Below are 16245 nucleotides of genomic sequence, written 5' to 3'. Positions count from 1 at the left end.
CAGAAGAGTTAGAAAAGCACAGACAGACACAAGAAAAGGACAAAGGGACAACACAGAAAGGAGCAGGAAAAGACAGAGGGACACAGGAAAACAAATAGACACAATAGAAGGACAAACAAACAGAGATAAAGACATACAGACAATCACTAAAAGAGAAACAAGAGACATGGAAAGAGAGGAGCGAGAGGGCTGATGCGTCGGAAAGTTGAAGAAATCCTGAACAGTGTGGATTTGACTTCTGTCCCCGCCGGACGAGACAAAGCTCTCGGTCATGGCTGCTGCTCTAACCAGATAAAAGCTTAATCGATTTCACAGCCTCTCAATCCTGAGGCATCGACAGCTCCGGCTCAATGTCCGCCTGAAGGGTGTCACTGCTCAGCTTCCATTACAGAAACACACAGTTGGACGTGAGGAGACACAAAGGTGTGAGATCCAGCTGCTGCTTTACAGACTGAGCTCCACTTCTTGAGTCATGATGCAGATTCACTGTTATCCAGATCAACACAGCATTATTCTCTCTGGATTTATTTAAATGTGTGTAAAGCAGAGCAGCTGATTATGGAGCCATCAGGGTTGCCAGATAGAAAGATAACAAGAGGAAGAGAGACAAGTGCTTAAAGGAAAGCGAGTGAGAGACAGAGAGGGAGGGAGAAAGAGACAGGCAGGGACACAGTAAGAAAGAGGCAGAAGGAGGCAGAAAAATACAGGGATTGTTGGAAGAAAAAACAGTGAGACACATATGAGACAGCAACACAGGAAGAGATAGACACAGGAAGCGACAGGGACACAGGAAGAAACAAGGGCACCGAAACAGACAGACAGACACAGGAAGCAACAGGAACACAGAAAAAGGCAGACAGAGAAAGAAAAAGACAGAAATATGAAGGAGATTGGGACACGGTAAGAGACACACAGGAAGAGATAGATACACATAGAAGGAGACAGGGACACAGAAAAAGACAAAAGGCCACAGGAGGATACAGATAGACACAAAGGAAGATGCAAAAGAAGACACGGACACAAAAAAGGCAGCCTGACACAGGAAGAGACATGGACACAGAAAGAGACAGACAATCAGAGGAATAAAAAATACAAAAGCAGAAGGAGAAAGACACAGGGCCTGTCCACACGGAGACGCGTTTCGCTGTATACGTATAATTTTTTTATCGTATTGGCGTTTCGTCCACACGGTTCCGGCGTTTTAGGAGACTGAAACCGGTATTTTTTTAAACCGGGTCCCAAAGTGGATAAATCTGAAAACGACACCCTTGCGTCTTCGTGTGTACGGCCAATCCGTATATTTTGTGAAACGATGATGTCATCACATCACGTTTTGGCTGCGTCACACGTAACAGCAACAACAATAATGGCGGACTACATGATTGTGTTTGTGTTGCTACAAAGCCTACTAGCTTTATTACAGCAAAATCTATTGCTTCTATGCAACTGTTATGAGCAACAAGCAATAATGGACAACACCATCTTGGTTCGTATACAAGCGCGCAAGGTTATGCGCATGCTCAAAGTCGTCTTCTCCGTGCATAGTGTATCTCTATGACAGAATTACAGCGCCCCATACTGGCCTGGCATATATACTACACCGTTTTCAGTGGTTTCGTGTGTACGCAGATATTTCTTGAGACGACGCCGTGTTCACGGAAAAAAATTATCGGATAGGGAACGCACCGGCTTCGTGTGGACAGGCCCACAGAAAGAGACAGGGACACAGACACAGACAGATGAACACAGAAGAGACAGACACACAAAGAGACAAATGGACAATGGAGGAAAAAGAAAGAGAGACAAAGGAATAGACAGACAGACAGACAGACAGACAGACAGACAACGAGACAGGGATACTGAAGGAGACAAACAGACACAGAAGGAGACAGTGAAGGAGACAGACACAGACGGAGACAGGGACACTGAACAGGAGAGACAGATGTAGTAAGTGGCAGGCAGGCAATAAAAAACAAAGACAGACAAGGAAAGCGACAACGGCGACACATGAAAAGACAGACACATGAGAGACACAGGACAACGCAAAGAGACAAAAGAGACTAAGAGACACGCCTTCCCGACAAAAAATGATCAAATAATATCCTCCTGTAACTAAACCACACATAGACTCTCTCAGCTCACACTTAAAAGTTTCCGCACTCGAGATGTTTACAGTTCTGTGAAATTTAAGATGAAAAACAAAATCTATGTTAATCAACCTTATAGCCAAAAGGTTTGTCTAATTAAATACAAATGAATGTGCATATTAATCAAGCCTGAGCTCTGGTCTTTTGATGTTGTTAGTATGAAACTGTTTTACTGTGTAAAACATTCCAGAAAAGCTTGTTAGAAAGTCAATTATTTATTCTTTAATTAAAAGAATACTTTAAATAAATAAATAAATAAAGTGTATTTTTTGATCGAAAGAAATGATGATTATTGTTGGATCTTCAAAAAGAAATTTTCCTTGTATATGCTTTACTAATTAAGTATTGGCACTACAAACAGACCTGTTAAAATAGTTTAAAGTATTTTTACTGTAGTAAGTGTACTTTATAAGGTTTGTGGAAGAAATTGATGGTGCGTGTGTTTGTGTGTGTGTGTGTGTGTGTGTGTGTGTGTGTGTATTGTAATAATGAACATAAATATCAGGATGTGATGTGGGCAGAACTTAAAGCTTATGTTTCACATAATGCAGTTATGGCAAGCAAAAAAAAAAAAAGTTTTTTTTTTTTTGTTGAATGTTTATATTTACACATTAGATAAGCAGTTTATTGACTGAAGTTACAAACATGGTGTTTTGCATTAAAAGATGAATATTTTATAATGCGCCCTTTTTATAGCTAGATAACCATGCCTCGGGTTCCTTTTGATTTTTTAAGTGCAGCCAATTTTTTTTTGCACTCTAAACTCCAACGTCCATCAATGAATATGAAAATGCAGCGTTCAACTCTGAAATAAATAATGTGCACGGTTTACATTCAGCATACTGAGGAGTCCAGAGAGAGAAAGAGAGAGAAAGAGCGAGAGAGAGAGACTAAGAGTAGGACGTGAGCAATACCGTGCTGAAATTGGCGAAGAGACCGACGGGCGATGAGCCATCCACAGGGAAAGACATAAACGGTTTCATGTCCAGCGTGGACTGCATCATCAGCGGAGGCGTACGCACAAGTGCCGGGAGCGTGTTACTATGGCACGAACTTCCTGTAAGGCACAGAAAGAGAAACTCACATGAAATGACTTTGATTAGGAGCAATAAGCTACTAGCAAAACTGACTTATTACTCATTTTTAGACTCTCAGACATGTCTCCAGTGTGTGTGTGTGTGTGTGTGTGTGTGTACAAATTAACGAAGTTTAACCAAGACAATTACATGGGGCGTTCTGGTCAATCAAGAACATGTAATGAAATTTCTCATAAATTAAGGCATAAAACTGATTGACATTTACAGAAGACTTAAAGCACAGTGCAGTAATGAGACTCTTAGCTGCAGTACAGTGGAAGCTTATATTGCGAGCATAATTCGTTCCGGATGTGGGCTCGTATTTCAAAACACTTGTAAACCAAATCGAATTTTCCCATAAGAAATTATAGAAACTCAAATTATTCATTCCACCGCCCCCCCCCAAAAAAAAATAAACCTGCACTCTACCTTTAAGAAAAAGTAAAAATAAATCCAGACAGATAAGCGTTTCCGTTTGTGCCGCAGGCGCTGTGTTACCACAGTTACCCTTCCTCCACTCTTTTCACACACACGCACGCACACAATAGAAACACTGTTTTTTCTCGGAAAAATAAACAAGAAATCTTTTCTTACAAATCACTGTTGTAAAGTAAAAATAAAACAAACCTGGACTTTACCTTTAAAAAGAATCCTGACAGAGCAGTGTTTCTGTGTAGAGCAGAGAGAAAGTGTGTGTGTGTGTGTGTGTTTGTGTGTGTGTGTGGGTGTGTGGCACGGTGTCCAATGATGCGCGCACACACAGACACAAAGAGCAGGCTGATACAAAGGGATAAAATGGATCTTTAACGTCTCTAATGAGACTTGTTTTTGCTTTACACGTGCGCTGTACACACACGCATTCAGACACAAAATAAAATATGTTTTACGCGCAAACACGTGGTCACAGTGTTTTGGTAAACAGTACATGCGTGAACGGATGTTGATTATACCAGTAAGAGACGCACATTAAGACCCAGCAGGAAAGACGATTACCCACAATTCCACAGCACAAGAGAGAGAAAGACCGTTGGCTCAATTGTGATCACGTGACGCTCGGCGTCAAAACAAAAAGCGCAAGCGTGATACATGATACTCGGTACTCGTAAACCAAGACTTGCTCGTTTTTCAAGTCAAAATTTATAAAAAATCTTTGCTCGTCTTGCGGAACACTCGTGAACCACCTTACTCGCAATCCGAGGTTTCACTGTACATTTAAACGGTGCAAACGTTTTAAAAAAAGGGGTACGTCCATGAATAAAAATCCCGACCCAGGGGGCTTAGAGCCCAGTTCAGTCATTCCTGTGAACATTTACCAACACCACTTGTACATTACTCAGCTGAACTCAGCTGGGAGTTATCGACACATCCCCCGTACAGTCCTGACCATTTCTACATGTTTGGGTTGTTAAAAAAGTTCCTGGGAGGCCAGCGTTTCAGATGTAAAGCAGGCAGTCTGATCATAGCTCTGGCATACCTAGAAATTTGTTTTACCTTGATGGTATTCAAGCGCTGGTGAAACACTGGGATATAAAGGGAATTTTTACTCTCATATATTCTGTTATTCTGCACAATCAAAAGTCCTGGTTAAAAAAAGTAAAATACAGGACCTTTAAATTACATAAATCACACAGGGGGGAAAATGGAGTGAAAAAGCAGTCATTGGAAAACAAACGTGCCATTAATCTCAACAGAGTGTCGGCTGGAGGAGTACGAAGAGGCAAGTTGTTTTCTCTATACGTTATTAAAATGGATAAATGGAGTGCCTACTATTTTGCAAAACTGCGCACACACACACACACACATACACACACAAGCACCACCATTGCAAGCGTTTTAACATTTAAGCAGTGTAGTAGAATTGAAGTCATTTGAAGAGTAAAGCTCTCTGCTGCTAGGATATTGGATTAAGTCTATACTATAAAAGCAGCGGGGGGAAAAGGTGTTGTTTTTTACAGCTTTATTCATTGTCTCATTTATCATGCCTTTTTTAAGTTTTGTTAACAGACCACACACACATGCCTTATGTATAATACATGTTTACATGCGGTCACTGGAGATGCATTCCCAACATCAGGTGTGAACGAATCACAACTCCCATTGTCCACTTGGAGACACTTACGCTCACCGAGGACGCATGTATGAAAAGGGGATGTAAATTATGCAATTAAACATGAAAAAAAATATTGAATTGAAGGTAATATAAACATAGTTGTTAAAAAAAAAAAACAACACTGTACAAAAAATAGCTTACATTTAATTGAAATGATTGTGTACCATTGGCAGATGGGTAGCTGTCGTTTCTGTGGCAGTTATGTACAGGGTCGAGTTGCCAGTTCGGTGCCCACTTGTGTCTGAGCACTCAGGGTGAAGGACCATGCTCAAGGGTCCAACAGTGGCATTAATGCCCGAACTGGGGACCTCCTTGTCCCCATTCCGACACCTTAACCACCCAGCCACCCTTGCCTGCTATTTATGGCATAATGCTTTAAGAATCTCCAGTCCATTTAGTGTCTCTAAATGTCAGTAATCTCCATTTAGTGTCTCCTCCAAAATTGCTCTCTAACTCTGCAACAGGTTGTCCATTCAGTATGAGCTTAACAAAACAAACACAAATCGGATTTATTCTGGGTTTCACACTCCGCCAGCTTTTTATGAAAAAAACCCTCTCTAAAGTAAAAGAGGAGTCAAGGCACAATTTTTTTTGTCTGTACTTAATCACACTGCATGGATCTCCAGTTCCAACAGAACACCATGAAACCTGTGCTGATGTAGCAGGGCTGAGATCTTCCACTTTACTCCGTACCCAGACAGCTCATCCATCAGAGCTACCGTTACTGAAAAAAAAAAACAACAGGGGGGAAAAAAAGGCCTCACCGATTCCACCGCTGTCCGCTATTAGTTAATATTAAACATGCTGGGTGGTACACGGGCTAATCAAACGTCTGTGAAAATGTCCTGCTTTCAATCTGCTGCTCCACAGGATCCAAGGAACACCAGAGTTCACATTCTCAGAAATCTAATCTAATCTTACAAATCTGTATATTTCTGCTGACAAAAAAAAAATAATAATGTAATAGAAAAGAAAACGTGCTGTTTTTTTTCCCCAGCAGATTTCGTCTTCAGGGTAAAGAAGCATGACAAATGATTTGAAATCAATTGCTCAGAGATGTTAGAGCTGCCCATGTACATGGAACGGTTTGAAAAATAAAGCCAGCAAAACAGCTTTTGTTATAAAATACTTAACATCTAAAAAAATACAAAAATTCTAAATAATTTTTTTTTTTGTAATTTAATATTATATGGTGATGATGATGATAGCCACATCCTCTGCATGGCCAGGGGTCCTAGAGAACAAAACTGACTTGGCTTTTTAGGTGGGCGTGGCATAATCGGTCTTCATCATCAATGGCAGTGACATTTATCAATCATCCGCTTCCATCAGCTCAGTTATAAGAATGAGGATGGATAGCGTCTACTCTAAATCACACTCGCTGTTGCTCCTAGTTCTACACTCTACCTGCTCCTTTCCTGCAACTAATGCACACAACACTTTTATTTCCTTTAAATAACCTATACTCTTGGTGTTTCTTCTTTATTCAAGGTATTTTCTTTTTTTTGCACATTCTAAAGAGCACATACATTTTTTTATTCCCTTGACCTGGTTTCATACTCCCTTATGTTTTTCCGCTTTTATTGCTCTAGGGTTGTTTTACAGCTCTGTGCAGGATTCAACTCTGCCTCAGCTGTAAACTGTTTGAAGAAAAGTGTTTGATGATGAATAAATGTGGTATAAAAGTGTGAACTCGTGTCATATTACTACGGTGAAAAGAGTGACTGAAAGGAAATGATTTCTGTATGTTAAAATGTGGACATTGGATGGGAAAATAGAACCTTTTTTATCCTTGTCTCTGCTCCAACACATGAATATGATATGAGGACAGTCACTTTCACTTAAACTGGGGAGTTATTGTTGATCAAATCTAAATACATATAGAATTAATCACTCACTCACTCACTTATCGTTTATACGGCTTAATTCTGTATGCAAGGTCACGGGGGGCCTGGAGCCCATCTACAGGAAACCTAAAGCACGAGACGGTGTACACCCTGGACAGGGTGCCAATCCATCGCAGGGCACACACATCGCATACACACACACACTTGTTCACACACTACAGGCAATTTGGAAACGTCAATTAGTCTAATCTGCATGTCTTTGGTGTGTGGGAGGAAACCGGAGAACCCGAAGGAAACCCACCCAGAGAACATGCAAATTTCATATACACAGACCCCGAGGAGGGAATCGAACCCAGAACAGATATATTAGAAAATATTAGATATTAGATCAGTTTGTTTTTTATCGCAAAAAATATACAATTAAAAGGGGGGGTACTAACTTTCGCACATGACTGTATATAAATACAAACACAACTCTGGTCTAAAAAGTGGTATCTTGCATAATATGCTGGTTTCTTTCGTGGTACACATTTTTTTCTGTAATATTACATTTTGTCCTGGAATGCTAAGATTTGGAAGTCGGAAATGTTGCTGACTCAATAATCAAGTCGAAAAAATAAAAACAATCTATAACACGGTCTAGACTAAAACATAGTGTACCCAAGACTTTTGGAAGCTAGATAAAATATTTTTAAAAAATTGAAGTGGAAATGGATTGTACAATTGATATACAGTACCTGTCAAAAGTTGGGACACAAGTTTGGATTTATTTCCTACATTCTAGAACTATACTGGGTTTTTTTTTAAACTGTGAAATAACACATACCGCATTAGATAATCAAGTAACAACATCAGTCAGTTTTCGAACAGTTCCTGCAAGAACATTATTGTGTCAAGTGCTTTTGCAAAACCCATCGAGCTCCATGATGAAACTGGCTCTCATGAAGACCTTCCCAGGAAAGCAAGACCAGAACTGACCTCAGAAACCACCAATTAACAAACAGAACCTCAGATTAGCGCCGTTATGAAGGATTTACAGAGCAGAAGTAGCAGAAACATCTCAATATCAACTGTTACAGATTTTGGACGCCTGCAGGATTGCTTTTCAGTGTAGAAAGAAATAAAAGAAAGAAAAGGTTTTTATCTTTAAACCTAACATAAATACATAAATACTGTAAGTTCCAATAATAACTCATGACATCCCATCATAACCATCCTCTGATAACTTTATACTGACTCAGTATTGATGTTCTGCAGTAAATGTAAAAAGTCTTCAGACCCTAATTAAAATAGTTTGCTTTTGTGTTGTAAAGAGCTAGATCTTTTCCCGCAGGCCTCCTCAAATCACTTTACCATTTTTCATTGGGACTTGAAGCTCAGCTTTGACTGGGTCACCCCAAACCGTTGATCTTCGTCCTTTCTTGGATGTGTGCTTTCAGTCGTTATTGTGTTGAAAGGTGAAACTTTCTCATGCTTGGTGCCAAAATAGGAGGATTCCTTCTACAGTTTACAAGCCAAACTCAAATGTTTCCATGGATAATATTAACCTACTGAATGGATTATTAAAAGTTTCTACCATCTTTCTCATTCTAATTTAAAAATGAATTCCGATCTAGCCGGATCAGGTCAGACTATTCTGATAGAGGGGTTTACATGATGCATTTTTATTCCAGCTGGGGGTTTATTCCCATTACTAGTTGTATGTTCCACCCACCCATCCATCCATCTTGGAATCTCTACAGTCCAACTAGAGATTGTGGAGGCCAATGGCTACTAGTGTATTTATTCCTATTTTAACGGCTGTGGTAGGACCTCAGGTCAACATTCACAAGCACATTTACTTACTACGGCCAATTTGGGGACGGCCTAATCTGCATGTTTTTTGACTGAGGAAAGTGGATACCCGGAGGAAACTCACCAAGCACAGGGAGAACATGCAAACCCCATGCACACAGAGCTGAGGGGTGAATGGAACCTGGACTCTGGAGTTGCAAGGCGACAGTGCTAACCAGTACACCACCGTGCCGCCAGTTTGATATCAGGGTCCATGTAAATGCACATAGATATAGATACAGTTACGTGTTAGAAAAAAGTACTAATAAAATTTAAGTTTTCTTCCCAAAGTCCAAAGACATGAAAATTAGGCCAATTTGCGTTCCCAAATTGCCCGTAGTGTGTGAATGAGTGTGTGGGTGAGTGTATGTGTGTGTGCCCTGCGATGGATCGGCACCCTGTCCAGACACATGCACACAGGATGTGTCCTAGGTTTTCTGTTTATCATCAGCATATTTAAGCTTTTGGCCAAGTTCTCTGTGTCACGTCATTAACATGTAAGTCATAGAGAGACCCAGAGGCAGACAGACGATAGAAAAAAACATTCGTCTAGACAGACACGGGGAGTATGAAATCAGAAAAGCACAAAGAAGGAAGTTGTTAATATTACACAGTTGCCCTCACCTCTGATGTGGAACTAAACGGCTTTTCTGCTCACCACGGTTGTAAAGAGTGATTACTTAAAGTTAATGCGATATAGTTTGCCTTAACCTGATGATTGATAGAAACAGTAATTGTGCTGCTGCTACATCATTTCCAGCCTGGATATTTCCTTAAATAAGCAGATGTTCGGTTGTTCTTATTACAGCGGTATTACATTACTGTAGCTTCCAGCATATTGTCCATATTACTAATAACAAATCTCACTTCAGCACTCTAATTTGGTTTGCTCACTTGTCCGCATTATGCTGTATACATCAGATACTGGGTTAAACTGCCGGGATCAACATTCAATAGTCATTACGCTGAGAGTCTCTGTGTGTTGCTGAGCCGAGAGAGAGAGAGAGAGAGAGAGAGAGAGAGAGAGAGAGAGAGAGAATGTTGTTCCTATAATTACAGTACAAGACTGCTCTGTTCAGTCTCTACCTGTACAAGTGTCTCTTGGTGCTATAGGTACAACGATGTGCACACACACACACGCACACACCATAATTGAGTGCAGATTATTATTTGACCCAGAGCATCTGTATCTCTATATGCTACCTATATCTCATACGTTACCTCTGATAACTGCTCTCCTAACGACTTCTTTCTTTTTTATTCAACGCTCACGCAGTAAGTCTACAGCAGCTCAGCTTTAGACTCCCACTAAGAAATCCTTCTAACGTTTTTAAAGAAATCTCAGAGGATCTTGTGCATCTTTTACTGTCTGCTTTCTGGATTATATCTTGATCCTGATATATATTCAGTTTTTTTTCTCTCCACCATTTAAACTTCTTCCATTTTTAGACATTTTTAGAGTGAAAACTTTCACAAAGAGTGATTAGTATACTGCTGATGCTGAGTGGTTGGAACAGACGAGACGGGAAATGAGCTCGCTGCTGAGGTCGTTACATAAACAAGCCATTTTTAAATCGCACCTTCAGGCACTTTGCAGAACATTTCTTCTCATTACTTTCATTTATTTTACACAATTTAATTTAATATGAAGAAATAGGGGGTCGAGACTTTTGCACAGTACTGTGCATGCCCTAATTAACCTGATCTTGTAGTTGATCAGGACTGACATCACTATGTGTTTATTACTTCTTGGTGTGGTGTGCAGCGTGCTGTAGCCCGTAGTGGTCATGTTTGTATACGAGTATGCACGCTGTGTTATGGGAAGTGGAGTTACAGATACTCTAGTGTTTTTTTTTTTTTTTTCCATTACTTATGTTCATTCATTTGTAAGTTCCTAGTTTATTACTAATTTAATTAAATCGATGCTGCATACAATAATCAACAATGCATTTCTAATGATTAGAAGTCAGAAAACAAACTAACGTAAACGAATGTAAACTAATACTGTACAGAAATAAAAATGTAATAAATCAGCTGTTAGATGGTTCAGGGGTGTCACGCCAGATTTGTCAAGAAATTTGTACACCAGTTCCAGCCCATCTCCAGGGCATGAAAGAAGACAGATGTGAAACAGTGACAGGAGACGGAGCACATCAGGAAACAAAGCGAGTGATAGAGACAGAACATGTGGATATCAATAGATTTAGCAGTGATGGAGGGTTTTATTTGTTTTCTAATTTGATGGACAGCTACTGATGGATTTAAACAGTCAGCTAATTTAAACTTCATTTATCGTTAAAATATTGACTTTATCTAAAAAGAAAACATCTGCAAAAGTTAAAGAAGTTGGTTGCATCGCTATTACTTCATGCATTTCAGCTACTTATCTGTGCCTTTCAGCCAACAGCTTTAAAAGGTATGACTTTTTTTACACTAGCGTAATTACTGGTCATTTAATGTAATAAAGAGTTTGTAGGAATAGTTTAAAGGTTAGAGCTAAAAATGTTTTGATCGTCTACATGCAAACGCAGGTTTGTTCGTTGAAAACGGAGCTTTTGGAAAACTTAAGTGGTGTAATGTGGACACGGGGAAACTGAGATTTTGGCTTGTTGTAACGAAGATGTCATCATGTGCCAGTCTTCTTGATTTGACGTCGGCTTTGTTTAGGAAGATATTTTGTGCAATGATGAACTTACGTACAGTAAACTAGCGACTGTGTTAACATTGTGTGCTGGACTTTTTACACGCACAGTTACTTACACATTATGTTAATGAACAGAGGTGCCTGAATGTACTACTAAGCTCACTGCTGCTACATACTGTACAAAACTCTGGCAACACACAGACCCCGCAGACAGTGACGGCGATTTCGGACGAGACCCGCCGGACTTCTACAAAGCGCAACCCAGTAATGATGTTTTGTCTCGGCTTCTGATTGGTCCTCTGTTGATTAGGAAGGCTCCTAACAGCACTTAACAGGGCGGTTTGCGTTTTGATGTGGACAAAAATATTTCCAAAACGTAGGTCGTGTAGACAGAATTATTGAAAAATATTAAGTAGAAAAAACTTAGTTTTTAAAAATACCCGGATTTACCTTCAGCCAAATACCAAAGCACCGTTTAGCCGGTTTTATGAGTGATCTGGCTGGACAGACATACAGACATGCAGAACATTTTCTGAGACTGGTTTTGAGTCGGTCAATGTATGAAACGGAAAGATATCATTAAAAGAGCGAGTTCTGACCAACAAAACCTTTCTTTTATTTATATAGATTGCCTTCTGCTAGCTAGCTACAGTTAGAGGTTTAGCTTACGCTTATTCTTACTACAGATGTGCAGGACTGTGCAACACGGCACAACTCTGAAATGAAGCGAGTTTTCCTTGTAATGTTCTATCAGATAATTCTGGCTTTTCACCTAAAAAAAAGAAAAAGAAAGAAAGTGTTTTTCCACTTTTGAACTGATTAATTTCACTGAGCCCTATGCTTGTGTCTTCACAGACTCTGACAAACACACACACTTTAGAAACCTTTAACATCTGGCGTTTTCTTTTAAAGTGCTGTTTTGATTTCTCGGTCGATGTAAACTTCGCTATTACAAAACTGAATGAAAGTATGTACTAGTGATTTGTGTTCTTTATTAGTAGTTATTGACACGCTGCTGCTGCTGTCGCCCCTGAGGCTCCATAAACAAAATGACAGCTTCCTTCCTGGTTACCATAGCAACAACAATAAGTGGGCTAATATTGAAATTATAACATATAAAGTTTTGGCACTGTGTAATACTCTACTGTAAGGCCAGCAAACGGAAAGTCCCTGATGTCACTTCCTGTCGGTTCTTGTGTTGGTTGTGGCTTGTGGGCGTGGCCTGGACCATAAGGGATGGTCGTAGCCGAAATGTAGATACAGTGCTCTGAAATTTGCCTAAGGATTGTTTTTTACATTGTACAGAACAGGAAAAGAAATCAACATTAAACGTTTCGGCTCCAATAAGATGAACTGCTGGTGAAGAAAGAAGGAAGGCAGAGAACTGGGTGGATGTGAGCTCTCCCATTACGTACTAGCTTTGAAGGATTTGAGGAATTTTTTGGGATTAACTGGCTTTGTCTTTTCACTGTCTCATACTTCATAAAACTGAAAAAATCTTGACTTTTTTTTTTTTTTTTAAGAAAATCCATCCCTGTATGCAGAATTTTTTTTTTATACGAGGGTGAGTCGAAAATTATCCACACTCTGGTTATATCAGTTTTCATGGTTACTGTCCCCCCAGTCACTGTGATCATGTTACATCAGCTCATTTGTAACTGCGGTGCGAGCAAAAATGGACGCCCCACTTGGGATTTGCACGAAAGAAGAGCAGCGTGCAGTGATTATTACTGTATTATGTTTTTTGCCGAACGAGAACTGTTTTTAGCGCCAGGATTGGAACATTATCGGAAAAAGCTTCACCACTCAACAGTGAGATGCTTATTAGAGACGTAAAGGCTTATCTGTGATTATCAGCAAGTGTCGACACTCAGCCCTATGAGGATGATGATACACTTCTGATAAAGAAGTGACGACAGCAGAACATTAACGATTTGCAGGTCAGCTTGAAACATTTTAAATGAGGGAATCTGAAATCTTGTTGACAGACGGACAAAGTGTATAGAAAAGCAAGGAGATTATGTCAAAAAAAAATTTGTCTTTTCTAAAATTTTATAAAAAATTAATTCTACTATATAATATTTGTCTCTCCATTGTAAATTTACTGATTCCTTTTTTCCACTATTGAAAGTCTAGCTATAAAATATAGATTTTTTTTCCAAATAATAATAATAATAAATGCCACAGCAGTACACTTCAGCAAGAACAGACTATTGACTATTCGACATACTCCTCTCTGTTTGAAATGTGCACTGCACTGGAACTTCATTCTCTTTTCATTAACAAATAAGGTGAAATCAAATTGAATACATATATTAATCAGTAGGTTTTTGGCGATTAAATTATTTTTAAACTGCCATGTCAGTGTCCATTATAACCGAGTACATCAGGCAGAAATACCTCACACTCTTTATGTTCCTCACACCATTTCTGGACGATGTTTGCAGTGGCCACCTTCTTCCAGAATTTACTTTTGTGGGCTTGACTAGAGAGTAGAGCTCTTTTGTGGGATTGGACCAGACGGGCTGATCTTTTTACATCAATGAGCCCTGGGCATCCATAACCCTGTCGCTGGTTCCCCACTGGTCCTTTCTTCAACCACTTTGGTAAGTCCTGACCATTGCATACCATGAACACCACACATCACCAAAAGTGCCATTACAATAAAGTTATCAATGGTATTTTCTTTATCAGTCTCTGGTTTTAATGTCTGATAACTGTCTATGTGTCTATTTATTTATCATCCCAAACTTAACAAGCTGTATAAGATACGCACCATTTTACACAGCCAAAAGACAAAGAGAAAAAAAAAAAAAACTCATCAATATTCCGAATGCGAAGCCGACGAAGGCAAACCACTGTTACTTGGGAAACAGCGGCAACAGCGTGAAAGAGTCTGGAGTTTTGTAAAAGGTTATACGCTTTTCAAAAGGTTCATCTCTGCTTTTATGTGCTTAGATTAAAGACAGTCCAAGCACCAACATCTTTCTCCCTCTTTCCTCTTTTCATTTCTTTTTTTTTTTTTTTTAATGAACGCTTTGAGGCGACAAAGAGCTTAAAGTGTGTGGTTTTCTTTGGTGGGGGGAGAGAGATGAAAAAGGTGCTTTTAAAAGGCAATAACTATTTATTGAGTACAGGCTGCCGGCGTCCTAGTAATTAACCTCTTAAAGAGAAAAAAACAGCAGAAAAGAAAACAAACTCCAATCAGCCAGGGCCATACATCAGGGAATGACTTGACCAGGGTTCTTTGCTGGAAAAAAATACAGTTAAATTGTATGACACACATAGCCCCCCCCCCCCACACACACACACACAAAACACATCTTATTCCACATGTAAGCACCCTGTACCATATTAATAATTAATGTTATGCGCACTGCTGGTCCAAAAGCCCGCTTAATCTGTATAGAGGGTCACGGGGGGCCTGGAGCCCATCCCCAGGAAACCTAGGACACGAGGCAATGTACACCCTGGAAAGAGTGACAATCCATCGCAGGTCACACACACACACATACACTCACACACTACGGGCAATTTGAGAACGCTAATTCGCCTAATCTGCACTATGGGAGGAAACCCATCACTCACAGGGAGAACATGCAAACTCCATGCACACAGAGGCGGAAATAAAGCCTGGTCAGGAATCGAACCCGGAACCTAAAGGTGCAAGGCGACAGTGCTAACGGCTAAGCCAAAGTGCTTGTACAATATACATAATGTATTTTTTTTTCCTTTCGTAAAATCTCACACATAAGTTCGTCACATGTATAGAAGATGGAATATTAAGAAAAGAAGAAGAAGAAGAAAAAAAAAACTCGAAAAAAGCATAACTCGAGTGGACACTAGAGTGATATCGTGTTATTGTTTTTTATTTCATTTCACTGAAAATTCTTTGTTAGAAATCTCCATTCGAAACATCCCACACTGAAGGCAAACAGAGCTCCAGGACATACACAAAGAACAGAAGGAGATCTTAAAATATATACACGGTTCAGACTATCTTTGGAAGAAAGCCTTATTTGTTTTATATATTCTGTGAAATAATTTTCTTCCCTTTTCTGATATGAGACAGTTAAGGGCCTTACTGAGGGGCCCAACACTGGCACCTTGATGGTGCTGGAGCTTCCGGATCAGTAACCCTAAGCTTCAGCGTTTCAGGCACCATTGCACGTGGTATAATTAGGGTATTATCATCATTGCACTTTTTTGATCCCAAAAACTGTAGATTAATGTGCGTCATATCTCTGGAATGATGTGCTATTTAACCAAGATTCCTGTTTTTTGTTTAGACAGCTGTATCTCCCTCAGATTTACACACACAAACACAACACACACATCACAACATTTAGCCAGGTCTCCTGGTTGCTCAAAACAAAAAAGACTCAGACTGCTCGAACTGTTGGGGAGTTATGAATGTTTGTTTGTTATGTGACACCAAACCGATTTTTCTCACAGCAATGCATTGCCTTCTCACTATAAAGAAACAAGAAACAAGAATGTCTTTAAATCACTCCTGTGATCACATCTTTTAAAAGACACATACCAAACCTCACATAAAGCAAAATGATGAAAAGTCATAAAAGCCAAA

The 16245-nt window shown here is 39.6% G+C and overlaps 1 protein-coding gene across 3 annotated transcripts in view; it reads right to left on the bottom strand.

The window, feature by feature from the left end:
- Positions 1-16245, bottom strand: part of znf385b (zinc finger protein 385B) — a 220831-nt gene that overhangs the window by 70145 nt on the left and 134441 nt on the right. For all 3 annotated transcript variants that reach the window (XM_053495853.1, XM_053495854.1, XM_053495855.1), the window contains one exon: positions 3062-3204. In XM_053495853.1, coding sequence (XP_053351828.1) covers positions 3062-3204 — 143 coding nt within the window. The remainder of the gene's footprint in view (positions 1-3061; positions 3205-16245) is intronic.

The sequence above is a fragment of the Clarias gariepinus genome, chromosome 5, assembly GCF_024256425.1.
Source record: "Clarias gariepinus isolate MV-2021 ecotype Netherlands chromosome 5, CGAR_prim_01v2, whole genome shotgun sequence".
Taxonomy (NCBI): Eukaryota; Metazoa; Chordata; class Actinopteri; order Siluriformes; family Clariidae; genus Clarias; species Clarias gariepinus.
This window is presented reverse-complemented; position numbering and strand designations above follow the sequence as displayed.